The 27,117-nt window shown below is 39.1% G+C and overlaps 1 protein-coding gene across 13 annotated transcripts in view; it reads left to right on the top strand.

Moving 5' to 3' along the window:
* Positions 1 to 27,117, top strand: part of PPFIBP1 (PPFIA binding protein 1) — a 158,386-nt gene that overhangs the window by 114,512 nt on the left and 16,757 nt on the right. For 3 of the 13 annotated variants that reach the window (XM_081124762.1, XM_081124760.1, XM_081124764.1), the window contains 13 exons: positions 2,305 to 2,391; positions 4,010 to 4,123; positions 4,997 to 5,128; positions 9,535 to 9,627; positions 11,413 to 11,527; positions 13,315 to 13,347; positions 14,829 to 14,890; positions 17,839 to 17,923; positions 20,591 to 20,745; positions 23,929 to 24,044; positions 24,613 to 24,669; positions 26,153 to 26,213; positions 26,566 to 26,595. In XM_081124762.1, coding sequence (XP_080980888.1) covers positions 2,305 to 2,391; positions 4,010 to 4,123; positions 4,997 to 5,128; positions 9,535 to 9,627; positions 11,413 to 11,527; positions 13,315 to 13,347; positions 14,829 to 14,890; positions 17,839 to 17,923; positions 20,591 to 20,745; positions 23,929 to 24,044; positions 24,613 to 24,669; positions 26,153 to 26,213; positions 26,566 to 26,595 — 1,140 coding nt within the window. Of the gene's footprint in view, positions 1 to 2,304; positions 2,392 to 4,009; positions 4,124 to 4,996; positions 5,129 to 9,534; positions 9,628 to 9,954; positions 10,048 to 11,412; positions 11,528 to 13,314; positions 13,348 to 14,828; positions 14,891 to 17,838; positions 17,924 to 20,590; positions 20,746 to 23,928; positions 24,045 to 24,612; positions 24,670 to 26,152; positions 26,214 to 26,565; positions 26,596 to 27,117 lie in introns of all 13 variants that reach the window. The other 10 variants (XM_081124752.1, XM_081124758.1, XM_081124759.1 and 7 more) reach the window with 5 other exon arrangements.

Here is a 27,117-nt window from a genome sequence, read left to right as displayed (position 1 = left end):
AACATTTGTAAGCAAAGGTAACGAAATTGGCAGAAATATAAATAAGGGTGTGAATAGAATAGACCTTGACCTACTTGAATAAGTCACCACAGTGCTTTAAAAGTACGTAACTACTCCAGTGGTAGCTCTTAACTTTGGTTTTATGTTCCTATAGTGATTTTTGGTGTTTTTTTTAAAAATTAAAATCCTCCTGAGCATTATGAGCAACTTGTAAATGTTATTTATTAATATTGTTGACAAACGTGAGCACTAATGGTGTTGAGGAACATGAACATTCTCCTTGTGAGCCAATTTTAGGGTGATTTTAGGATGATTTTGTAGAACTGGTTTGGAAACATATTTCCATATCATATGCAGCAGCTTCATCTAGTACTTGCTATGGAAACACTTCAAATCTTGCTCTAATTTCCTTTAGGCAGAAGAAAGACAACTTTTGCTTTGTATCCTCACTGAGCAGAAGGCTTTTTTCCCTACTTAATGAAATGTATTTGTTTATAAAACGTTGCTTGTGTGGGGATTGAAAAGCAGGTGCCTGCTAATATCCTTAATTAAAATGAGGAATTTAAAGCTGTGGAGGGCCAGTCTCAGCACTTGCTTAGATTGAGAACATGCATTATACATCCTGGCTTTTTTCCAAAAAACTGTCCTCAGAAGTTACATAAATTTCATTTCATGGTAGTCCCCAGGGATGGAAGTTGCCCAGGCCACTCTGCTAGGCTCCTTGTAATACTCGTAATTTAATGCTGGGCACTCCAGTTTACATCGTGAACAGGGTTATGCTGTGGTAGTGGTGCAGGTATGTGGTCAAGATGCTGATGTTAAAAATTTCATCCGTTCAAATATACATTGCACGCTTACTGAATTAGCTCCTGATTTTTTTTGTGGCCTCATGGGAAATATATCATCCAGTGTGCACAGTTTTTAGAAGAAACACCCTGAATTTTCTTTTTTGTTAAAGCTCCTTTCTGTGTTATTTTTTTTTTCTTCAACACATAATTTTTGTTATTTCCAGAATTTATACTGGAAACCGCATTAATACCAGTTAATTCTGGAAAAATAATAGATGTCACATCAGATATGTCCTGGGCAGTAAGGATGTACAGTTTATATTTACTCTGATTCTAAATCAGAGGTGGTTATTTGCTTTTTTTTTTATTGAACTCTGGATGGCTTCATCTAACCATTTTGGACTCCACTGGCTTTTATTTCTGTTGTATTTGAATGAGGAATCAGGAAATCCTATTGTGATTACATATTATATGGCTGAACTATTTAAATAATGAGATAGCAAGGGACATATCGCATATACTACTATATTTCAAAATGACACTTTTGTGTTATCTGCTCCCTGTAAGCCTTTTCATGTGTCTCCTTCATCTCTTGCATGTAAGACAACTGAGAAAAAACCCTCACTTGCTTTCCTAATCTATACTTCCTTTAGCATTTATACCATGCAGAAGTATGCCCAAATCTGATAAACAGTGGCTGGAAGGGGCTTGTAGGGAGGGGAAGAAAGAGTGAGCACTAGTCTAAGCAGAGCCCTGGGCCAGAGGCTGTGGAGGCACAAGATGACACCAGCTTGTAGGCTCTGCCTGGGCGCTTGCTCAGCGTTATATGAACAAACGAGCTCACAAGAAGTTAGTGAATTCAGGACGTAAAGTGATAAATCTCCAACGAGCATGGCTAGTCAGGGCTGCCAGGGGAAGCCCTCACTTACGGAGAGTTTAAGCTTTTGGGGGAGGGAGAAAGGCTTCAAAGGGGAAGCGGAGATTTGTCCTATGATCTGGAGACTTGGGCAGCAGGAAGAAGCCTGCGGGGTAAGTTGCCCCTGTTGTCTCCCATTTAAAGGGAGGGATTTGTAGTCCTGGATTTGGGACTTGGGGAGGAACAAAAGGGCATCCCAGGTCATTCCCACTGTCTCCACTCAGAATGAGTGGCATTGGGCATTTGGAGGGAAAATAGTGCTTTTGTGCCCAACTGCACACTTGCAAAAAAGTTCTTGTGCCCCCGGTGTGTACCTACCGTCAGTGAATGTCAGTAGCCACTGTTCCTTTTAGGTTAGTATTTTCTGCTGGATGAGAAGTTGTTTGGTTTGGTGAAAACATGCCTAACGTCCCTATCTTACCTATTTTGAGGTAAATGAACCAAGTTGCATTCTTGTATTTTCTATTAATGGCAGTCAGTCACAGCTGTGCTAAGTTCAATTCAGGTTCCTTGGATTAAAAACAGGTACAGATTTTTACTTACCCACAGCGGTTCGATCTTAAAGAGGGCCAGGCTTACCCACACTACTTCCTCTTTCAGACAAATGGACACCTACCCGGCAACGGAGATGTGTATCAAGAAAGGCTGGCGCGGTTAGAAAATGATAAAGAATCGCTCGTTCTTCAGGCAAGTGATTTTTAAATGCTGTTCTTTCTTCATGGCATGCTTACAAAGACATACCTACATTTTAAATTGGGGCGGCAAATTCAGGTGCTTACCGGAGCCAGACTGCTAGTCGCCGTAAGTGCAACAGGCTGGCTGTGTGCAATAGGGAGTGGTGGGGACTATGGCAGAACGAGGGTATGCATCCCCAGTCTGGGGGAGCAGCCGTTAATCAGCCTCGCTCATCAGGGGCCAGGCTGTTGACAGGTACAATGTCATCTGACTTGATTTCCCGATCTATCATCTGATCTGATTTTTTTAATATGTAGCAGAAATTCTGATTTTATACTAAATATATGTATTCATAATATAGACTCATATATTTTTATAATATAGACTCTTAAATCTGAATAAGTACTTCTGAATCTGAATACATATATACTTAATGTTTCAGTTTGAATAATGATACCATGGACCAAACAAAACCTAGTAAGTGGGGAAGTCCTATTTGTAGGCTAAATTTGAGTTTTCTCCTTCAGAATGTTATCCCCCCCCCATTATTTATTTATATGTATGTTTTAGTAAAGTATAGTTGACATACAATATTACATTAGTTTCAGGTGTACAGTGTAATGATGCAGTGTTTATGTGCCTTATGAAGTGATCACCGTGACGCCCAGTGACCATCTGTCACCGTGCCGTGTTATTACCATATTACTGACTGTATTCCTTATGCTGTACACTACATCCCCGTGATTTATTTGTTTTATAAATGGAAAATTGTACCTCCTAATCCACTTTGCCTTTTCACTCGTCCCCTCACCCTCCTCCCCTGTGGCAACCGTCAGTTTGTTCTCTGTACCTATGGGTTTGTTTCTGTTTCGTTTGCTTGTTTTGTTTTTTCGATTCCACACATAAGTGAAATCACATGGTATTTGTCTTTCTCTGTCTGACTTAACTCATTTAGCATAATGCCCTCTAAGTCCATCCATGTCGTTCTAAATGCTTGGCAGATATTTTTACTTTGATATTTTGAGCTAAATGAAGTACGTTTACTAGGCTGGTGATCTTTGTGGGGGAAACTCAGATTCGCAGTAAGCACCGAGGATGAAGGACTAACCCAGCAGCTCCTCATGGACCTTTGAGTTATACCCTGGCTTTGAACACGTGTGTGGATAATGTGATCATGAAAGATCACATGGAATTTGAATTCTCTGGGTTCTTTCCTTTATTCCTCATGAAGTATCACACTTGAATAGTCCTTGATAACTGCTCCTCCAAAAGTTAACTCCATTTTCTCTCTTAATCTCTAATAATGCCTTCTACCTTCACCTCACCCCAACCCCTCAAAAAGATAATCTGTGTACATGCTCCCTCTCATAAATGGTTGAAATGGTTTTAACCTATAAAGCATCGCACATCCCCAATCAGCCCTAACTTTCTTAAAAATTGGAGTCTTCAGATCACAAGCACCACACACACAGGAGTGTAAAAGGCTGCTGTCCTATTAATTCTTAGAGTTTTGATCACTTTATGCCCAAATGAGTGGTGACAACATTCCAGTTTTCTATTTAGAAAAATGAAGTTTGCAGTGGGACCCAAATTCTTCCTAATCCATCGCAGTATTTTGTTCTAAATGCAGGTAAGTGTGTTGACAGACCAGGTAGAGGCTCAGGGAGAGAAGATTCGAGATTTGGAGTTTTGTCTTGAGGAGCACAGAGAGAAGCTGAACGCCACAGAGGAAATGCTGCAGCAGGTATGTGCGAAGCTGGCCCCAGGTGGAATTTTCCTGCTGAACTATTTGAGGTGTTCCATTTATATATCGTGTTTGCTCTGATGGAGCAGTAAATTTTGTGATTCACTTAGGCTGGCATATTTTAAGTAAAAACCTAGAGTAACAGGGACTCAAAACATGTATAACAGTAAAAAGTGCTCATATAATTAGAATCTGAAATAACATATTAATAGGATTACAGGTAATTTTAGTTTTCTTCTTTATGCTTTCATATGATTTTCTAACTCCCAACCATGAGCATATTTATATGATTAAGAAAAAAGATAAATACCGTATATGACCTTTATTAGGGAAAAAACTTGTACACACACATACACACACATGGTGCTCATATATGAGAGGACCTATAATATAATGGACAGAGTTCACACTGGAGCAAGACTGCTTAGGTTTGAGTCCCTGCTGTGCTGTGTGACTTTTGGCAAATTCTTAACCTCTCTGCTCCTCAGCTTCCTCATATGTTGCATGAGGATAATTCATGAGTTATCCTTGTGAGTTTCTACCTCATAAGGTTGTTTTGAAACTTCAACCGCTAAATTCATGTCAGAACCGTGCCTGGCAAACGCAACATCATCATCATCATTAGTGTTACCATCAGGCTTAACACTATATAGGGTTTATATATGTGTGTCTCTACATAACATGTCTCCCCAATAAGCAGACGCCTGTTTAGTTCTGCTCAGTGAAGATGAACTAAATTTTATCTATTTAGTAATTAATCTTCATCACATCCTCTATTTGATAGTTACTGCTTTGCAGTCATAAGTGAGGCACATCCAAACGTGGCTGTTTATAGTAAAACAACTTTTGAATGTATCTCTTAAATTCTAATAGGAGCTTCTGAGTAGGACATCCTTAGAAACTCAGAAGTTGGATCTGATGGCTGAGATATCTAACTTGAAGTTAAAACTGACGGCTGTAGAGAAGGACAGATTGGATTATGAAGATAGATTCAGAGACACAGAGGTAAGCAGCACCCTCTCTCTTTATATACAGAGGCATACACATGCATACGTCACACACACGTTCCCAGAGCAAGCTGAAGTTCCTCGGAGTGGGAGGGGGAGGCAGCTAATGACCATGTGCCCTCATTCATCCATGCTTCTTTTTAAGAATCATCTTTAATTGCATTGAATTTTTATCACTGAATGCTAATGGCAATTTTTATTTTCAGATTTTTTATGTGAAATAGAAATACTTTCATTAGCTTTTAGAAGAACTTTAGATTTTAGGGCATTTGGAGCGTCCGTCTTTCTGTCTGTACGTCCGCCCATTCTCTGTTCATTCATACTGGTTTTCTTCATTGTGAAAATAATGGGGTGAAGTATGTGATTTTACTGTTTATTTAGCTATTATTTAGGCATCCTGATTATTTGCTATATAATGGGTTTTTAAGTATGGATCGAAAACAGGCTTTCATTATATAATCATAAACATCACAGATTTTTAGAGGTCATTTAATTTGGCCGCCTACTTTTGATCTATTCCACACATAAATCATTCCAATTAAATAAAGCTCACTATCCTTTCATAAAATTCAGAGTAGATTCTGCAACTTGAAGTACCCGTTTTTGTGGCCAAACATACTTGTGTTTTATTTATTTTATTGTTAATCCCCTTCTCATTTGTTTATTTGTTTACTGCTTTGTTGGGGAGGAAAGCATATCCATTTGGCATTTATTTATTTGAAAAGAAATATAAAAGGCTGCAGAAATTCCTTCTCTGCTAAGGCCATCTCTTCTTTTTTCTCTATTTTGTTCCCTCGGTTGGGGTGTGGAGAGATGCCATACTGGATTACCAAATGGGTGCCAAGAAGGGGAAAGAAGTAGAGGTGTATTACATTTTCCCCCCATCTTAATTTCAAACATTTATGTCCTGCTGACTACATGCCAACATGATACGAGGTGCATTACACATATTATCCACTGTATGAAAGCCCTTCACAGATTTGAATTGAATGAGATTTGCTCCATTGCTGTTTCAAAATTAAAATGTCTGTCAAAGATCTAACTATAATTGGAAGTCTTGCTGCATGTATCACTTCCTCAGTAGCGAAAGGAAATCCCTCACTTGGTGCACACTTTAATTGTAGAGCTTTTTGTCAATGACCTGTATGAGCATGCTTCTCATTTGATTGAGACTGGGGCTCTTAGAACTCAGGAAGTTACCCAGTTTTTTAAAAATTTTGCTTTTGTGCTTTCTTTAAAAATAATTGTTCCGGCCCTGGTCAGTGTTGCTCAGTGGTTAGAGCATCAGCCTGCGCACCAAAGGGTCCAGGGCTCAATTCCCAGTCAAGGGCACATACCTGGGTTGCAGGTTTGATCTCAGCCCTGGTAAGGGCACCTGCGGGAGGCAACAAATTGATGTGTCTCTCTCACATCGATGTTTCTCTCTCTCCCCCTTTCTCTCCCCATCTCTCCCTTCTACTCCCTCTAAAAATCAGTGGAAAAATATCAGGTTAGAATTAACAACAACATTTTTTCCTTACTGTCATTCATAACATAGTAGTAGAATTCAGTCAACAGATAGATGACATGGCATGGAGCTAACTCTGGTGCAGGGAAAGAGGCTGCACTATTTGGGAATCGAGAGGTGGCCTTCTATATCATATACACAAAGTTTAGGGGATGTCTTAACCTGCATGCCTGTGGGTAATTTGGATACAAAATGTTAACCAAACATCAGGACTCACTTGAAGTAGATGTTTTATGATTTTTTTCGTAAGACCCCAGAGCAATATTTACATCTCTTGAGGTTGTCTGCATTTTTATAAAACTTTTTTTTCCCAGCACTGCATTCTCAATCATATTGCAAAGTGATCTTGTCATTAACTCAACAGTGCCCCCTTCTGGTAGGAGCACAGATGTCAGAAATTGAGTTTCTGTGGAAGTCTGAAAATTCTCTAGAAGGGAAAAGGGAAAGGTAACAGGGATTTTCTTTTTTAAAAGGACTGAACTTTTGGTTAAAAAAAAATAGTTGGAAATAGTTTGTATTTCACTTTTTAAAGTTTCATAGTAAAGATGTATTTTCACATTTTCCAGCTGGAGTTAGCATAGGAAGATATAACTTCTTTCAAGTTGGTGATTTACATTCATATATACAGTGTTGCCACAAAGGATAATTGGGTAGTTGATGTTTATTAATAGAAAAATGGTCTCAATGTATAGTTCTATTTTCTTCAATTGTTTCTTCTTCTTTGCAAATTGCTACTATTTCTAAAGGAAGTGGTAAAATGCAATAATACCTAACAGGAATTCAAAGCTGTTTCTTAACAATGAGAGAGGGGGGAAAAATATATTAAAAAGACTAGATTGATGAGAGAATATCACTAAGAACACATATTTTGCAGGGATAATTAACAAATGGGAGAAACTGACTTTTTTCTTGAACTTGAATTCTGAACTTATAGATAAGGAATCACAACTAAAATGTTATTAAATGATGTCAAATAGTTCTTGACCTCATTTGTAACAGGAGAAAATAGACACCCTCTTATCGAAACATTGTTTTAATAATACTAGTAGGTAATTATTAAATAATAATGCTAGATAATACTTTTCCTCGTTTTGCAAGCAACACTTTAACCCAAGAACAATTTAAAAGCCTGTGAGTTTTCTGGAAAGTGTATTTCATTGTACCATCCCTTTTCCTAGCCTTTGTGAGTTTGTAACTTAGAAGTTTAGAGTATTCCTTGTTAACAAAGTTTTATTTTCTATATAACATTGTTCTATTTTTTTAAAAAATATATGTTTTTATTGATTTCAGAGAGGGAACGGGGAGAGAGACAGGCAGACAGACAGATACATCAATCGGCTGTCTCCTGCACATCCCCTACTGGGGACCCAGTCCGCAACCCCGGCATGTTCTGTCCCTGACCAGGTATAGAACCGGCGACCTCCTGGTACATGGTACAGTTCAACCAACTGAGTCACACAGGCCGGGCTATTTTTTTTTTTAATGGCATTTTTGTATAATTCTGTTCTGTCGTACATGAATTTGTGACTCAGGAGTGTCAATGCCTTGTAAAAGAGAGGAACAAAGACACTTTAACCATAGGTAGGGCCTTCATGGCTTGTAGTAAAAGAAAAAAATCATCTCCTTCACAGAGTATTTAACCCCCCTTTTTTGGAATTTTCCTACTCTCTGGGCTCTGAACAAAAAAAAAATATCACTATTTCTCACAATATTTATTGAAATTTTACAAGCAAATCAGTTTTTTATAAAGATGACAATAGAAAAGGTGTCTGATTACATTTGTATTATGAAAACATTAGGTTTGCTATCTTTTTCATTTTCCAAATATAAAATTATATTATGATACAGTGTATTTTTAAATGACAGGGACCTCATCCATGCTCAGGTTGAGAATCTTTGGTTTGAAGGATGTACATTTCATTTCATACTCCCAGATTGGGTTGATGAACAATCTGTATTTTATAGACAAATGAAGAAATTATAAAACTATTCTTATAGCTCTAGCCAGTTTTGCTCAGTGGTTAGAGCCTTGACCCTGGGACTGAAGGGTCCCGGGTTTGATTCTGACCAAGAGCCTGTACCTCGATTGCAGGTTCCCCCCTAGTCAGGCAACCAATCAATGTGTCTCTCTCACATTGATGTTTCTCTCTCTCTCTCCCTCCCTCCCTCCTTTCCATGCTCTCTAAAAAAACAATGGAAAAAATGTCCTTGGGTGAGGATTTAAAAAAATAAATAAAACTATTCTTATAAACACCCACCATGTCACTGAAAACACTCTAAAAGGGATTGGTTTTGCTAAAGAAAATCTCTCTGGTTTATTTTATTTTATTTTATTATTTTATTTTTTAAAGTTTTTTTTAATTTTTTTTTTTTTTTTAAATATATCTTTATTGATTTCAGAGGGAGGAAAGGAGAGGGAGAGACAAGAGATAGAAACATCAATGATGAGAGTCACTGATCGGCTAGCCCGCAACCCGGGCATGTGCCCTGACCGGGAATCAAACCCGATTGCCTGGATCCTAGGTCGACGCTCAACCACTGAGCCAAGCCCAGCGGGCCTCTCTGGTTTATTCTAAAAGACAGAGTTTATATAGTGAATTTTATATAGAAATATCTGATCAGTGATAGTAAGTGATTAGCTACCTTTCTGAATCAAAAGTAGCCCCCTTCATTTTTATAATCCCATCATTTTAGGGCCGAGGCATTAGGAATTAAAAGCGGTGCTTTAAATCGAAAGAGTTCTCAAGGAGAAACACTTGTTTTTATTTGTCTGATCTAAGTTATATAACTTTAACCAGGATTTAAGGTGGTTGATTTAAGATTTCCAAGCTGCTATTTTGGTATGTTTAAGTGTATTACCACTTTTGTAATGTATTTCCCTGTTTCTTTCTGGATAGGAGCTAATGCAAGAGATCAATGATTTGAGGTTAAGAGTCAGCGAAATGGACAGTGAAAGACTTCAGTATGAAAAGAAGCTGAAAGCAACCAAAGTGAGTTTTCTCAATGACAGCAATTTTTAAACAAATGGCTCTACTGCTTATCTGTGATCAGTAATAGAAATGCAGTGTGTTTTCTACTCAGTGTATGATAAAGAAGGTATTTTACAAGTGAGTGAAATTTTTCTCTGATGTGGAGACCGTCCTGATTTAAGCACTATTCTGAATAAAGTCCAGGGCTTACCTAATCTGATACAACATGACCTGTCATTTCTCTTAATGACCTAACCTCCTGTGTACACAATGATACTATTTCCTTGATCACTTAGCATATCTTTTTCTGTCTATAGTTTTCCTTTCCCTCCTCTGTCTCTCTACCAGTCTTTAATGGCCAAACTTTCTAGCATGAAAATCAAGGTGGGTCAGATGCAGTATGAAAAGCAGCGGATGGAGCGAAAATGGGAGTCACTGAAGGTGCGGTGGACGTTGGGGAGTGGGGGTCCATGCTTGCTGCTTTCTGGCTTGTGGTGTTGCTGTGACGGTTTGGATGTGACAGTGTTCTTAGTGGTATGTGCATTCGTTTTGTCTGTGTGTCCCCTGTTTTTTGTGTGTGTTTTTTTTTAATATGTTTAAAGCTGATTAAAAGGACAATGTGATCCTCACTTTGTTTTCAGGAACATATGAAATAATTAGTGAAAAATAATTAGCAAGTAAATAAAAGTATTCGTTTATAAATTGAATCTCACTCTCTTACACTATCTGAGATCCAGGCTTGGTAAAATAATTACGACAAGTTCACCTGTGAAAGAATTCTTTCCCGTACCCACAGTAGACATTGCTTTCCTCCTTCGGGACTTTCTCGAAGGTGAATGTATTCAGCAGTTAACTGTCACGGCGGTGAATGGAAATTACCGTTGAGAGTAAGAACAGTAAGAACAGGGCAGTGCTTCTTGCCAGTGCTACCGAAAGGTTCTTGTGCTTGGCATCTACTCCTCCCACAAGGAAATTTCTTAGCTTCGTTAGAGAGCTACATCTCGTAGCACTGAATGTAATCAGTATCTTTGGAGACTGAAAATAAAATGTTTGAAAATAAAATCATAGTTTCCTGTGTTAATTACAGCCAGCAAAATTTAAATTTGCTAAAGCTCTTTTCCAAAATGAAACTGAAAGTTAAAACATTAGTAAATAGGTAGAACACTGGACGTGGGATCTTTAATAGTTGTGTAGTTTTAAAAAAGAAGAATTAAAATCTGTTTTCTAAATCTATTTTTTTTTTTTTTGCATTGTTGTCGGAGATTGTATCTTTGTAATGAGGATAAGTATTTGGGCCTAAGGTTTGGCTAAAGTTGTTCATTATTTGCTACCTTACCCATTAATTAAGCTCCACCTTGTGCAGGGAACCTAAGTGCCACCTTAAAATGCTATATAAATATCAAGCAAGTCTTAATATGCATTTTCCAATCTGCATTTTATTTCGCTTTTATGACACTAAGCATCTAATTTGATTATCTCTTCTGATTAACTTGGTCAAATTTTTTTTATTTAACATGACAGATAAACCTTAGGGCTACCTTGGTCCTACTTATACTTTAAAAGGTTTCTTTTTTAACTTGGGCACAAAGACACTTGGAATAGCTCTGCCATAATTACTGTAAATTAGACTTGAATAATCGCCTTTCTTCTTGTTTCTCATTGCCACTGTCTGAGTTCAGAAGTCTGCGTTTAAATCCTTGTAGTTTTTTGTTTTATTCACAAAAACTAATTGACTTAAAAGCATACTCTCTGAATATTCTCTTTTATTCATAATCTACCCTTCTAAGATGAATTTGTCATTTGTAGGATGAACTGGCATCTTTAAAAGAACAACTGGAAGAGAAAGAATCTGAAGCGAAAGGGCTGCAAGAGAAGCTGTTGTGCAAGATGAAAGGAGAAGGGATCGACATTTTCGACCGAGGTAGGAATATGTCTTTAACGCTGGCTATCTTGTTTTGTTAAAATCCTCTGAGATCTGCAAAAGAAGCGGATGTTAGTCGATGTGTCCTGTTAGCGTCAAAGGAAAGAGTAGCGGAAGCCGCCTAGCCCAGGATCATAGGGAATCCTCCAGGATCACAGGGAATCCTCCAGGATCACAGGGAATCCTCCAAGACCCTTTCCTGTGCTTGGGGATCTATAAACTTCCTCGTCAGCGGCTGGAGAAGGGCAACTCTGTACTGTGTTGGGTGCATATTTTAGATTAGGAAATTGTAAATTACCATCGTGAGAGAGTTCTCGTCAAATTGCAACATAAGGGAGTATCGAAAAGCATGGAAAAGGGACCGTTACTATGTCCCAAGATTATTTTCCCCTAAACTGAACTTGAGACAACGGAAAGACATTTAGAAACCTTGTCTGCCCTGTTGAGAGAAGAAAGGCTCTGTATCTTTGGGGGCAAAAAAAATCAATGAAAATTTCTTATCATGCATTAACCTTCTAGAAAGCAAAAACAGGCTAATTTCTTTTTGGAAAAGTGCATGAATTTATCCAAAAATTGTTTTCATAATTGAGGCAGTTTGTCCTAGATTTACGTGGACTGTGATTTTTAATGTAGCGTTATACTTGATAGAAAAATAACTGAAATGAATGAAATGTGTTTTTCTGAGTTATATTTGGAAATACAAATACACGTAACATTTGACAACACTAGATCAAATTTAACCTTTCCTTGTTGTTACAAATGATGACACTGGCAGAAAACAACTTCTGATTCATTTGAAACAGAACAAATTACATTTAGTATAGTTTTAGTACGTTTTTATCTGGTATGTGAACATTGATATTGTTATTGTCTATTCAATGAGCGGCTTGAATTAGATTATCTCTCAAGTCTTCTTGGCTCTGGAATGCCCTGGCTTTATATGCCTGTAGGTTTCACAGTTATCTGTCCATCAGAAAACGTAATTCATCAAGCATTGAGAACAATGGATTTTTTTACCCCTCCGTAATTTGGCATATGTAGAATTGTATGTTCTTAAAGGACATTCACAAACAGGTCATGCTTTTAGGATTTTAAGAGAGAAAAAAAAGGAATCATAGGACTTGTAGGCTAGAGGGTATGTTAGAATAGTACTACCCAAAGCCTGAATCAGGGACTGGTGCCAGTCTGTGAACTGTTGTTCCCGGTGCGCAACCAAGTAAATACAGGGACTGACAGCAAGTGTTTAGAAACTTCACAGCAATCTGGCGTTGACATAACATCTAACATCATGATCAGTAGACTCATCTCATTGAACAGAAGCTGCACCATGTCAGTGTTATTGAACTTGAGCGGTGAGTTGAACGTGACAGAAACAATGTACTGGTCATGTTCAGGAGGGCCGAACATGGAACTGTAATGGAAATATAAAACACAACCAGTGGGACATCAACCGGCTTTTCATCACATTCTGTGTGAGGAGTGCTTGCACTCTATAGGCTGGATTTTAATGTGAGAAAATCAAGGTTCCGAAAGGTGAAGTAACAGAGGTAGTAACTCAAGTTTAGGTCTTCTGGGTTAATTACATTAGACTCTCCTTTTCACTGCACACAGAGCATTATGTAGGGAAATACCAGGGCTGGAGTCACAAAATAGTGCTTCATTGTCAGTCTTTATGAGGTTAGAGTCTCTTTATTTAGGTAAAAGGAGACAAAATAACAGTGCTTTAAAAATATTATTTACTGTTGTAATGTGTGCTAACTTCCAATTCAATGGGTTTTCCTGCACAGATGAAAATTTTAAAAAGAAGCTCAAAGAGAAAAGTAAGGTTTTTGGTGTATTTCCATCAGCCTTTACGTTCACCGAAAGTAATACTTGGACTGTTCTTTGCATGTGTTTTTAAAGCATTTCTTTCACCAAGAATGTAAAGTTGCTTCATCGATAAGCTCTCCATTTCTTCAGAGTGTACAAAATAGAGGGTGAACAAGCAATAAAAACGGGGAGTAAAAGACCCCTTTGCGAACTTTATCTGGTTCAGCCCTTTTGCTCCACAGGATGCGTCAGGGCACCCAGAGTGGCGGGGGTGAGAAAGCTTTTTCTCTGTGGCCCAGGGGATGCCGGGTCAGAGAAGCAAATAATGTTTGCCCTCCTATAAAAACCTACTGTTTTTGAGGTTTACCATAGTTGAAAGATGGTTTCAAACTTTGCTTTTGCTTTTCAGTGTTTTGTAACCAACTTTTTCACTGAGATCTACTTAGAGGTTTCTTTAAACACACCCTCTTGGTGTTTCCAACGAGATTCTAATTGTTTAATTGCATTAAATAATCCAGGCTGTTTAATGGAGCCTGGATTCCTTAAGGGAGCATAAAGATAAATCCTTAAAGGACTCTCTCCTCCAGACTTTGAATTCTTAAGTCAAGGGAATTTGCCTTAAAAAAGAAAGAAAAAGGCAATTCCTATAGAATATTTTAATTGAAAATGGTTTCTATCAGTACTGAATGATCCATTACTGTTTTAAAAATTATCTTTAGTAGTTTTTTCTTTCTCAAAAGAAGGCAATTTTAGCTGAAATTTTTGTCTCTGTTTTGAATTTTTTCATTTGTGATTTCATCCTAGGTTGACATTCGATCTTTAGACTATCTGCTTTTTATTATTAAAGTAACATGCTTTTGTATTTTAATATCAAATTTTAAGGGAAATCACATTCATCTTTGGCTTTTATGTTTTAAAATAGCATTTGGAAATGAAGTTTATAGATGAAGCAAAGTACTTAATATCCTTCGGTATGGACCCTGCAGCCGGCCTCTGAGCATGACCCCTCGTGCAAACACCACGTTCCATCAGGCTTACCGTTTGTGTCTCCATCTTGGTTATAACTGAATATCATTTTGTCTGCTTCTGTCATTGCGTGCACTTTGTTCATTGCTTTGACCCACTGCTTTATAGGTTTCTTTGTTGAAAACTCCATGTTTTTATTGTCATAGCACCGAAATGTCATTTTCAGTGTCCTCGTGAAGGTTTTGTTGTTGCTTTGAGAGAGGGTATTTAGCTCTCACTTACCCTTATTTTCTTTCTGGAATGATGACTATTCAGGTGAGATAGAAGATGTTCATTTTTCAGATTTTCCCCTAAAAGAGAATACGGATGGTAAATGTGCCCTTTTAAAAAACAAAACAAAACAAAACAAATCAAATCAGTAACATCTTTACCTTAAAACAATTTAACCTGAAGGGTCAGTAGCTTCTCGTTACTGTCACACACATTAACTAAACTGACTTCTGATTTAATGTTCTGATATTTTCAGATATTGAAGTACAAAAAATGAAAAAGGCTGTGGAGTCTTTGATGGCAGCAAATGAAGAAAAGGTATCTAGATGAAATTTAAATACTTATTTGGATGTGTTATAGCACCATCTTGGTCATTCCATGCATTTTCTTGAGATCTTGCCACTTGAAAGAACACACCCTATGCCCTACTGACATTAAGGGGCAAACATTCTCCCTTCCTACCCAAGTGTGCCCACCGTCAAGGGTCACCGTCATCGTGGCCGTGCATAGGAATGGAGACCAGCAGCATTGGCCCCACTGAGAATTCTCTCTCCCCTCCGTGCATGAATTCAGAAAATGTTGGCGTTATCAAATCAGTTCTTTATATTCAGAGACTGAACATAAAGAACTGGAGATTTGGGCTGCTGTGTGAGCTCTGAAAGAGGTGACCCATGACAACTTGAGCTTCATGGTCACGTTCATTTTCTTCTTTGTATATGTTATTTTCTTCATACTTCTGACCTCTTTCATCGGGGATCGTCTGTGCCCTCCTGAGTGGTGGGATGCCAGAAAAGAGAGGCACAGGCGTCAGGAAATCAGCCTGGCCCTAGGCCTTGTTTTAGCTCTGATGGCCCAGTGCCACGTGTCCAGGAGTTTGTTTCCTCTGGTGGTTTCTCCTCATTCATCCTGCTGAGAGCGCTAAGAGCGCTAAGAGCAGGGACACAGTTACCCTACTAAGGAAGCGTGTCTCTTCACCGCTTTCCCGACCAGCTGTCCAGGCAGCAACAGTTGGCTCCAGCCCCTGTTGTCAGAACTGCTCTCCCCTTGTGAGGAATTTTCCCAAGAACTTTGTCTTGATCTGTCTTCCATCATGAGTTTCTTTTTCTAATTCCTGCCTACTCTGTTTCACTTGTCACTTATTTTTGCCTTTCATTCTCTTTATTTATTCTTTATTCCATGGAAATAAACTCATTGTCTTCTGAGGAGTAGCAGGGGTTGTGCATCAGGAAAATGAAGGCTCCTAGGCAAAGCGTCCATTAGTGAAACCATGTTTCAGACCAAGGCTTCAATCAGCCCAGTGCATGCTGTGAAAGTCCTGGAACATGAGATGCAGGTGGAAGGGTGTATGAAGCTAACAAAAGAGTTACACCGAATGGTGGGCAACCTTGTATGTTAGGCTAATGATCTGGGGTCTTTGCTTGTAGGCCTGGGGCAGTGACATAACTAAATTGCCATTTTGGAAAGCTAACTCCAGTGTCAGAACGGGGGCAGGAATAAGGGAGAGTAAAGATTGAACAATTAAGAAGCTGTTAAAATAATGTAGATGAGAAATGAAGAGGGGCTGCAATAAGGCAATGGCAGTGAAGTGTAAAGGAGGGAAGATATTATTTTTTAATCCTCACACGAGGATATTTTTTCCATTACTTTTCGGAGAGAGTGGAAGATGTGGGTGGGGGTGGGCGGTGGAACATTGATGTGAGAGAGACACATCAATTGGTTGCCTCCGGCATGCGCCCTGACCAGCACCGGGGATGGAGCTCGCAACTGAGGTACGCGCCCTTGGCCTGGATTGAACTCTGGACCCTTCAGTCCTCGGGCCAACGCTCTAACTGCTGAGCAAAACCAGCTAGGGTAGGAGGGAAGATATTTTAGAGAAATTTACAGGTTGACAAGATATTAAAACCTTTGAATTTGAGGGTAAGTTTCTGGTTTGATCAGTGGGGTAAATAATGATGTCCTCCAAGAGTTAAGGGTATCCAGAGGCTGAAGTATTGGGGGCAAATAGTGAGCTTCATTTTAGATACATTCAATTTGATGTGTCCATGGGACATCTAAAAGGAGGTTTCTCATAGAGAGTTGAAAATAAATTTAAACTTTAGATGGGTGGGGAGTGAATCTCATCAATTTTAGAAAAAATACATAGGTAGTTGTAGTTTGGTGGGGACTAAACTATAGTTGCTGTATCAGTTAGCTTTTGCTCCATGACAAGTCACATTTATTATTTCTCGTGCTCCTGAGGGCTGGCTAGGTGGCTCTTCTGGGCGGGGCTGCCTTAGCTGCTCTCTACAGTTAGCCCGGGGCTGGGATGGGGCTGGATGGTGTCGGATGGTGTGACTCACGTGTCTCGTGATTGACAGACTGGTCTAGGCTGGCCCCAGCTGAGATGTCTCTTTTCTAAATGTTCTCTTATCTTCCAGTAGACTAACCTCCGCTTCTTCACATAGTGGCCTTAGAGGAGCAAGAGAGGGAAAGCCCCAGTGTGTAAATACTTTTAAGCCTTTGCTTAAGGCACATTTGTCGATGATCTCTTACCGGCCCAAGTGGGTCCACAGTCAAGCCCACGTCAGTGAGGGAGGAGCTCGGGAGCTCATTGTTATCATCCGCCACAGCAAGCGCCTGGAAAAGAGAAGAGGGCAGGCACAAAACCTGAAAGCTCCGTCCTTGGAGTCTGGGTTGGTAGATGGTGGCGGTTATAGAAGGACGGTATCTGCGCGGTCAGGGGATTAAGAGATTGGAAAAGAGTGGGAAGAAAAGTAAAAGAGGAAGGAAAGAGTGGAGTCAGTAAAGTGCCAAACAGAGATCAAATTAGAATAGGGATGAAAGTGCTCATTGTTTTCAGTAAATAGGTCTCTGGTGACTGATTGAAGGGAGTGTTTTGAGAAGGGAAAAGCCAGGTGGTGATGAGGGACAGCTGACGAGACAGCAGGTGTACATCTGTTTTTCAAGACTTGACATATAAGTTAGAGAGGAAAGTCATTGAAGTTGATTTTTTTCTTGGGTTGGTTTTTATTTTGTATCTTATTACCTTGTTTTGTTTTTGTTTTTTAAAGATGGCAGCTGAAGGATAGGATCTCTAAACTTAGAGGTACTTTTTCTATGTGTCTGATGTACGTAGGAAAAATGTTCTAGATAGTACCAGTTTTACTAAAGTTTAGAAGTATCCTTTGAATAACGTAAATAATTCACGTCTACTTATCTTTGTGCTTCCACTACTTTTACCATTTTAAAATCATAGTATGAAAGATAATCATTTATTTTATTAATAGGATCGGAAGATAGAAGATCTTCGACAGTGCCTGAACAGGTACAAGAAAATGCAAGATACGGTGTTACTGGCCCAAGGTAAAAAAGGTAGTGTAGCTCTAAATGGTTTTCTACTTAACTTGACTTTAAGTGGCCATGATCTTTTATATTTGGCCTCCATTTATCTTATGGAGCATACCCATCGTCCCAAATTAGACAGCTCATTCATTCATTCATTCATTCAAGGGTATTGTTAGGCACCTGTTCTCTGCCTGCAAGCGTATAGTCTAAAGAGCATACAAAGGAGAGCCTCTCTAAGGAATCCATTAGATAGCTTTCCAGGGACAGAATACAACAGTACATGCAAGAACTGTTTTTGCAGGAGTAGGGGTGGGGGTGGGGAAGAGTTGGTGTTTTTAAGACATAAAAGACCAGTGCTGCTGGAAGGTAGTGATCAAGGGAGAGAGATGGAATGATAGAGGCGAGCACCAACCAGATCATGCAGGTGAGGAGTTTCTTCCTTGGCCGGGAGGGATCCACTGAAGGGTCTTAACAAGTGAACTACATGATCTTTGTAGCAAATAGACCAGAGTGGGAGGGAGCAGTGTCAGAAGGAAGGAAAGCTATTTGAGAGACTCTTGCAGGATTCCACGAGGAACGATCTGAGGGTACGAATTGGAAATGTATTTTGGTGTTTGAATCAACATGATGATGTGTGGAATTAGATGAGGTGAGGGAGGAAGAGGAAGGATCAAGAAAGATCTCCGATGAAGGCAACTGGGAGGGTGGTGGTTCCATTTAACGAGACAGAACAGCCTAGAGAAGGGGCACTGGGACAGCTAAGGGGGGCTGTGTTTAGCTCTGAATGTGTTTAAAAAAAACCTAAAAACCCCTAAGACATTTAAGTAAAGATAGTCATGCAGTTTGTTATATTTAGTATTATTTTATCTGTAGATAGGCCAAATTGAAAAAGCTTTGGTAGTCATTAGAAACAAACAAAAATGTTATGGACTATAAAAGTTCTCTTGTTTATTAGCGATACGTAGAGTGGGTTATCTGCTCTAAAAATAAGCACTGGAGATTAACAAGCCTTTTCGAAGGTACTCGTGAAACACTCAAATTTTGAAATTTTAATTTTAATTGTGTTTACAAAGATAATCTTGCTTTGGATCAGAATTTTTGAAAAAAAAAAAAAAAAAATATATATATATATATATATATATATATGGATTTTCTTTGTTTTTTCCACAGTATACTTCTAATTATCAGCATTGACTTATAGCAATTCTCATCACTCTGCATTTCTATATTTTCAAAAGAGTCTTCTTTTTTTAAAAAAAATTTGATTTGAGAGAGAGAGAGGGAGAGAGAAACATTGATGTGAGAGAGAAACATCAATCAGTTGCCTTTTGTACGCACTCCGACGGGGATCAAACCCGCAACCTAGGTATGTGCCCTGACCAGGAATTGAACCCCCCACCTTTTTGGTGCATGGGAGAATGCTCCAACCAACTGAGCCACACTGGCCGGGGCAAAAGAGTCTCTCTTTTAAGGAGTATTGCAAATTTGCAAGCAGTTTTTGCGTACGAATAGCATATAAAACATTGTTTAATTTTATAGTCTCAACATTGTAATTTTTATGTTTAAAAAACAAGGGAGAACAGATAAATTCCTATAATTAGACAATATTGTAAAATATTTAAAAAGTAGAGCAAAGGAGTAAAATTCAGTTATAATTATGCATGATCACCGTGGGCATTTTAATGTATTTTTTTCTAGTCTTTTTTTCTAGGCATCTAAATGTGTAGCTGAGAGAGGTAGTTTTAATCCATGTACAGCAGGATAGATTTTCATAAACCATTCACAATGATGTCCTGTTCTGACAAAGTGTTACGTAAACAGTGATTTCTCACTAGGCTTTATATTTATTTAGTTAATTTTCATACAATTGTAATAACACCTAAATTCTAATAAAATTAGAATGCAAGTCTAATAAAACCTAATTTAAGAAGCTATATCTAGTTTAATATTTTTAAACAAGTATATGATTTATCTTTTTTTTTTCAGAGGTTAGAGTTCATTCTTTCTGTTTTTAAAAAGGAGTACCTGGCACTGTGGTGTTCAACACTTGCTCTTCATTTCTGGAGATGTGAACAAATTCTGAAAGCTGCTGCTTTGCTGCATTTGTGGTTGTTTTCCCCATTTAGGCTCTTCTTTCTGCTTTAAAATGAATGGAATAAAAGGATCCTCTTGGGGGATCAAAAAGTCGTTCTCTCTTTTTCTTTACTTTCTATGTTTTTTCCAGGCACACAGTAGTGATGAAAACTGAGTTATTTAAATGGTGACTCTTGCTGTTCAGAATCACTTGTTGTACCACTGGTATTGCTCAGATTGGTTATTTCTGAACTGAAATTTGTATAAAGCCCCAAATTTTGGAACAAAATTACAGGAGAGTTGTTGAACTGAATTAACTTTTAATTTCAATCTTGTGAGTCTGTGATTGCCCCTGTTTACACCACTATCAGTTCATACCTCTATTAACACCACTGCTAGATACTCACGTGGCCCAAAGCCCCTGGGCCTCAGGTGCTCCCAGGTGAAGCTGTTGTTTCCTAGGTCCCATGTTGTTCTTTTTCAAGTGATGCCAGAAGTCGACTCTGATATTTTTGAGGATCAGAAAATATTTTACATTTAATATATTTGGGATTCTTCTTCCAAAAGTGAAATATAAATGGAAATCTGCTGTTGTCCTCTTTTTTCTTTGTCTGTTTCTAGGCCAAGAGGGCGACTATGATGATCTGTTCACTTCCAGTTCTGTCTCCACTTTGCTGGAAGCACAGGGTTTTGGTGAACTGGAGAAAAGTCTATCATCTACGCCAGTGATGGGGTCCCCAAGTCGTGACCCGTTGAACACAAGTGTCCCGGAAGAGGTATGTAGAGATTCTTAGTATTTCCTTCCTGTTGAAGGAACCACGTCATTGAAAGTTAAAGTGCTGTGGATAACACGAAGGACATGGTTTTTTTTCTCAGTTCAATTACTGACTTAATTTTTCCTGGCAGTTTTTTGTGTCCTGCAGGTTTTTATTTGAAATGTGTGTGGTTGTTGTTTTCCTTCTCTTTAATAAATAAATGCCCTGGGTGATGTCAAGATTGCTTGTGTAATTTAGGAAAAACATAAGAACCCCTTGGAGATAGATGTCATCTTAAATGTGGGATTATAATCTACACATTAATTATTAAGTAAAGAATAAATAAAATGGGGATAAAGTGAGGTTATATAAAGAAATTGATTTGGGTCACCTGCAATGGTGTCTTTAAAAGATGATGGAATAAAATTTCCCTCTGCCTCCTTAGATTTGAAAGAAGCCACTGGAAGGGAATAAAGTTTTAAACTCATTTACTTTACTTTCACCTCAAATTGCCACCGATACCTTCTTCTGTCTATTGCACACCAGCCCGAAACTTTGTGTCTTGAATGACAACATTTTTTTTTGCTGACGAATCCGCCCTTTGGACAGGGCTCAACAGGAACATCTGGTCCCTGCTCCGCTTGGCAGCAGCTGGAGTGGCGCTAAGGCAGGGGGCTTGAGTCACCTGAAGGCCACTCATTCGCTGTTGGATGGGACCTCAGTTGAGACCCTGGCGGGAACCACTGCATGTGACTGCTTGGCGTCCTCCCAGTACGATGGCTGGGTCCTGAGGATGAGCATCCCAAGAGGACTAGGCAAATTTGTGTCATCTTTTATGACATGTCCCAGAAGTCATGTAGCATCTCTTCTCCTGCAGTCACAGGCCCACCCAGGTTCACGGAGAGGGAATATCAACTACCTCTTGATGGGCAAGTGGCAATATCACATTGTAAGAACATGAACATATCGGTGCAACCATACTTGGAAAATAAATCTGCCCCTCCACTCTCTGGCTACAACAGTTTACATCCCTCCTCACATGCACAACAGACCCACCCCCTCTCCCAAGACCCCTTAGTTTCATTCCAATTAGGCATCAGCATCCCTGGAACTTGTCAGCCAGATCAGGTCAAGACGTAGGTGAAACTCCTCAGGTGCATCTTCTTGGACACAGCTTGTTGGGTACCATTCCATTCAGTTTTAAGAACTGGAACTGCCCGGCCAGGCGTGGCTCAGCAGTTGAGCATCGACCTAGGATCCAGGAGATCGCAGTTCGATTCCTGGTCAGGGCATATGCCGGGGTTGCGGGCTCGATCCCCCGCTGGAGGGGGTGAGGGGGTGCAGGAGGCAGCCGATCAATGACGACTCTCTCATCATTGATGTTTCTCTCTCTCTCCTTCTCCCTTCCTCTCTTTGAAATCAATAAAGATATATTTAAAAACACACACAACTGGAACTTAAGGGACATGCTTTATGTCCCCCACATACCTGACATACAGTAGTGGGATAGGTATAGCATAACTGCTATCGCCACTCTTACTTAAAAAGGGAAAACGGAAGGCACACACGTGTCACTAATTCATAGCAATTCCAAAATCCAGCCAGGTACATGGTGCCAGTGCCTTTATTAGGACTCAGTCCTCTGGGCTCTTGGTTCTTCCTTCTGAGTCATCCTTCCTTTTCCACAGGAAGGAGGCTGTACTTGCAGATAGTAGTTTTCTGTAGAAGTGTCCATATAGGTCCAAAGCCCTCTTTAATTTTCTCCTCTCTCTGTCCCTTTTAATCTAACTTGGTATAATATTTTAAACATTTAGAATTTCTTATGAATCGATTTGTTTTCTACTCCATTAGATAAAAGCATATCCACAAATACCTTCACGATAAGCCCTTTACTTTAACAGACGTCACATTTTATAATCTTTTATAGTGTCAGAGGATGAGACCACCACTCGGTAACTGAAACAAAAATCACAAAACTGAATTTATTGCCTTTTAAAAAAAAAAAAATCTTTATTGATTTCTGAGAGAGGAAGGGAGAGGAGAGGGAGAGATAGAAACATCAATGATGAGAGGGTCATTGATCAGCTGCTTCCCACCCGCACGCCTGCAACCCGGGCATGTGCCCTGACTGGGAATCGAACCTCGATCGCCTGGATCATAGGGCGGTGCTCAACCACTGAGCCACACTAGCTGGGTTATTGCTTATTTAAGTAATTAACTTTGTTGGTCAAGGACATTCTCTCCAAGCTGATCATAAAGAGGGTTTTTAGGATGCTTCGAGGTCAGGGGTTGGTGGACTTTCAGAGGCAGGAGTGAGTTGACAGCAGCTGTATGTGGTTATGAAGGTGAGACTCCTGTTGACTGGGTGGCATTTAGAGGTGTGTTTGCTGGTGTGAGTCCCCACCTTGCTGGCTGACCCCCAGAGGTGAATCATGGATTGGTTGACTTGCAGAAGTGAGTCACCTCAGGCGAGTTTTGTTCATTTATTTTTACTGGAATATTTGTTAAAGTGTTTCATTTACTTGTTCATGATGTGTCCTACAATCTAACTGCTCTGTGGTCAGAAACTATTGAAAACCAGAGTATACAAATTCTTTCACAGAGTCCATCCTTAGGACACACAAGGCATTTGTTTGGGAAAATGTATTACGCATTTTCGTTGTTGCTGCGATAATATTGTTACTAGTATGCAAAGTGTTTTAGGTGATGTAGCCACAAAGTACATTACAAGTTCCTTTAATTACACTTTTCATTGATTCTGTCAATTGAAGTTAGTCCGCCTGTTCACACACAGAATAATAATTAATGGTGTGACCAACGTTCTATGTTAGACGAGTGGTAGAAACTAAAGTGGAAATGGTCCTTTGTTCACAAAGCAATTTTACCCATATCGTGTACCATCATCATTCTCATTTTACAGAGAAAACTGATACCCAGTTCCATGACTTGCCTTAGGCAAGTGTGTCGGAGCCAAGATCTCAGCTGGAGCTTAAAGTTGTTAGGGTCTCCTGTTAACTTACTTTGTGGTATTTATTATGTCTTACAATATTCAGTGTCTTATTCAGAACCAAGTTCAAAAATTGCCTTCCTCTAGAATGTTTTCTCTGATCAGCACTTCTGGATGTTTACACCCTGAATTGCTGTTACTCTGTGGCTTGAGTTTTGTTGGCTGGATTGATTCTGACTCTTCTTATTATATTACAGTTCCACACCAGCATCCTGCAGGTCTCCACCCCTTCATTGTTACCAGCGTCCAAAGGCTTGGAAACGTCTGAAAAAGCACAATTGCCTCCTAAGCCTGAGACTTCATTTGAGGAGAAGTATGTCATTTATGTCCTAACATTGCAAATACAAATGTTTGGGAAAGTGGATCAACCAAAAGCAATGGTGCTTTGCATTTATTGACAGACACAATTTTTTACCCAGGGATGCAAGAAACAGCAAGATGTGTGCCAGGGAACCATAATCAGTTCTGTGTTATTAAAATAAATGGTGTGAAGCCAGAAGTAATTGGAGATGAGGCTGAGGACATGTGGTGTCAGGTTAGAGAGGGAGTCTAGGGAACCTGGACTTTATATGCTAGGTCATGGGTGGCCATCAGAGGGTCGCAAGCAGGATAGCGGCGGCCCTGTGCCTGAGGCTGTTTGGACAGCAGCTGTGAAGGAGACAGGACAGGGATACAATGGCTTTTGCAGAGGCAAAGAGGATTTGGGGGAACATAATCCCAAATTAATTGCTCAATCATACAATTAGACAAAATAGAATATCAAAAAAAGAGAAAGAGCTTTCCTCCACAATTGTTTTGTTTTTGACCATTCTGTTCACTTAGAATATATGGTCTTTTCTTCATGAAGTTCATAAAGACTTTTAAAATTTTTTTTATTTTAGTGATGGAAAAAGAATCCTTGGTGCTGCTGTTGAAACCCAAATGTGTGATGGTCTTTCGTAAGTTATAATAAGTTATTGAATGTGAAAAATTTGATTGGTACTTACTTGGGACAGAGGAAGCTTCTGTTACACTAACAATAACCAGTATTGAAAATGAGTGACTGTGAGGCCTGAATTAATGAATGAAGCTGTAATGATTAAGTGGGGGCACTGAGGCTGGGGGGGTTGTAAGTTAACAAATACTTGCTCATTTATCATTGTCTCATGCCAAGCTTCTGTAGATCTTCCTCACCAGTTTCCATCTGAAGTTCAGTGCTTGCAATTTTGTTTTTATACTGACATTTTAAACCTTGCAGAAAAGAATCACAGAGAGTGATGTGATGCTGGAAAGGCTGCAATGTTTTTTGCATTTTCAAGTTGATAAACTGACCTAATATCTATGTTTTTCCATGTTAAAGTCTGGATTAAGTTAGGCAAATCTATTTTTCAAGCAGGACTCAAAGATGAGATCTTTTTTCACCATTATCTTTTACTTTATTTGATAATAGACACTTCTAGCAACTTATTTACACATGAATACATGGCAAATGCCTTTTAAAAGTTTGCTTTATATTTATATTATTCTGTTTCTTCAAGCAAAAGTGTTACTTTGCTCTCTCTTTAAACTGGTCACATATTCCTGCCTTCAATTTTTTGTAAGAGCAGCTCTATAAACCTGAATGCTAACTATGCGAAAGAGAAAGGTCTCTGGATGTTTACAATGTCACTTTGCCGACACTAGTATCACAAATGAATTATATGGACAGCAATAGGGATTCCTCTATTATGCTTTGATGAGAATTATAAAATGAAGTGCTCTGTCAGACTCAGAAAATCAATTCCTTTGTGCATTGAAAAGTAAAATTTTCATCCTTGATTTACTTTTTAAAAATATTTTTTATTGATTTTTAGAGAGAGAGAGGAAGGGAGAGGAGGAGAGAGAGAGAGAAACATGGATTGGCTGCCTCCTGCATGGGCCAACCGGGGATCGAGCCTGCAACCCGGGCATGTGCCCTGACCAGGAGTCGAACCAGCCACCTTTCGGTGCACAGGATGACACCCAGCCAACTGATCCACACCGGCCAGGGCTTCCCCCTTTATTTTAATTAGAATGACTATATATAAATAGTACATGAGTACTTAAAGAGTTCCCGACGTGAATGTATACATGCAAAGGATCTAGCACTAGGCCATGGAAAACACTGGTTTAAATTTTCGAACATTGACATCACAGGGATAGTTCTAAGTGTTTTTCCAGCTATTCAAACATGTGCGGGACATTTACAGTTATTGGCAGGACAGTTAACCACCCCTGCTCTTGAAGGAACTAAATGTTATAATTTACTTAAGCACATAAGTGACTGCCGGAATCCAGATGTTCTTTTATTACCAGGATTCAACCCGCACACAAGTTTAGTTTCTTTCCAAGATAGCCTGCTTAAAAACAGTGGCACCAGAGCCACTTATTATTTATTCTAATTATTATTATTGTTATTTTTAGAACTTCAAGTCTGCAAAAGTCTAGCAGCCTGGGCAATCTGAAGAAAGAGCCATCAGACGGGGTTAGTTCTGTGTTTTTTCCTGTCTGTTACCCTGAGAAGAAAATACTTAGGGATCTTCATCTTTTCCCATTTTGCAAATAAAACCCTTAAGAAGAGCTTGTGGTTTCTCTGACGGAAAATTATTAGATACCATGGGGAAGGATAAATATCAAGACGTATGATAGGAAGGATCGAAAGTAGTACATAAAACCAAAAATGGAGACTTTAATAATAAAGCACTGTCAGAAATCAATGAACCTGAGATTTTTGTAGCTGGGATCTATATGTAAATTAATTTATGGAATTGTGTGTGACAAATTGTGAATATATAAGGGCTGCCTATAACAACCTTAACTATTGTTGTTTTGAACAGGAAAAGGAGTCTGTTCAGAAGCCTTCAGAGGTAATTTTTTATTACAGTGTAAAGATGTTTTTAGACTTCTAATGCGTAAGATTGTTTAAATGCTTCCAATAAACCAAAACTCTTAGAAACAGGCTAAAAGAATTAAGCCAGACACAAAAGATCACATATGCTATGATTCCGTTTATGTGAAATATCCAGACTAGATAAATTCATAGAGACAGCACGTAAATTGGTGGTGGCCGGGGTGGAGAAGAGCGGAATGGGGAGAAGCCGTTTAATGGTAAGGGGCTTTCTTTTTGAACGAGGGAGGTGTTCTGGAACTAGATAGAAGTGGTTGTTTGCACCACATTATAAATGTACTAAATGCCACTGAATTGTTTACTTTAGAATAGGTACTTTTATGTTACATGAATTTTACCTCCTTAAGTTCCTGGGAGAACAAAAAGAAAATGCCAAACTCTCGGTCACGCAGTTTAACCTTCTAGCGATTGTCACTGGGCTTCCTTAGACCTCACAGAAAGCCCTCCTTTGGTCCCCAGAGGTTTTTATACAACCACTGTC

This window comes from Miniopterus schreibersii (assembly GCF_964146895.1).
Source record: "Miniopterus schreibersii genome assembly, chromosome: 2".
NCBI classification, from domain to species: domain Eukaryota; kingdom Metazoa; phylum Chordata; class Mammalia; order Chiroptera; family Miniopteridae; genus Miniopterus; species Miniopterus schreibersii.
This window is presented reverse-complemented; position numbering and strand designations above follow the sequence as displayed.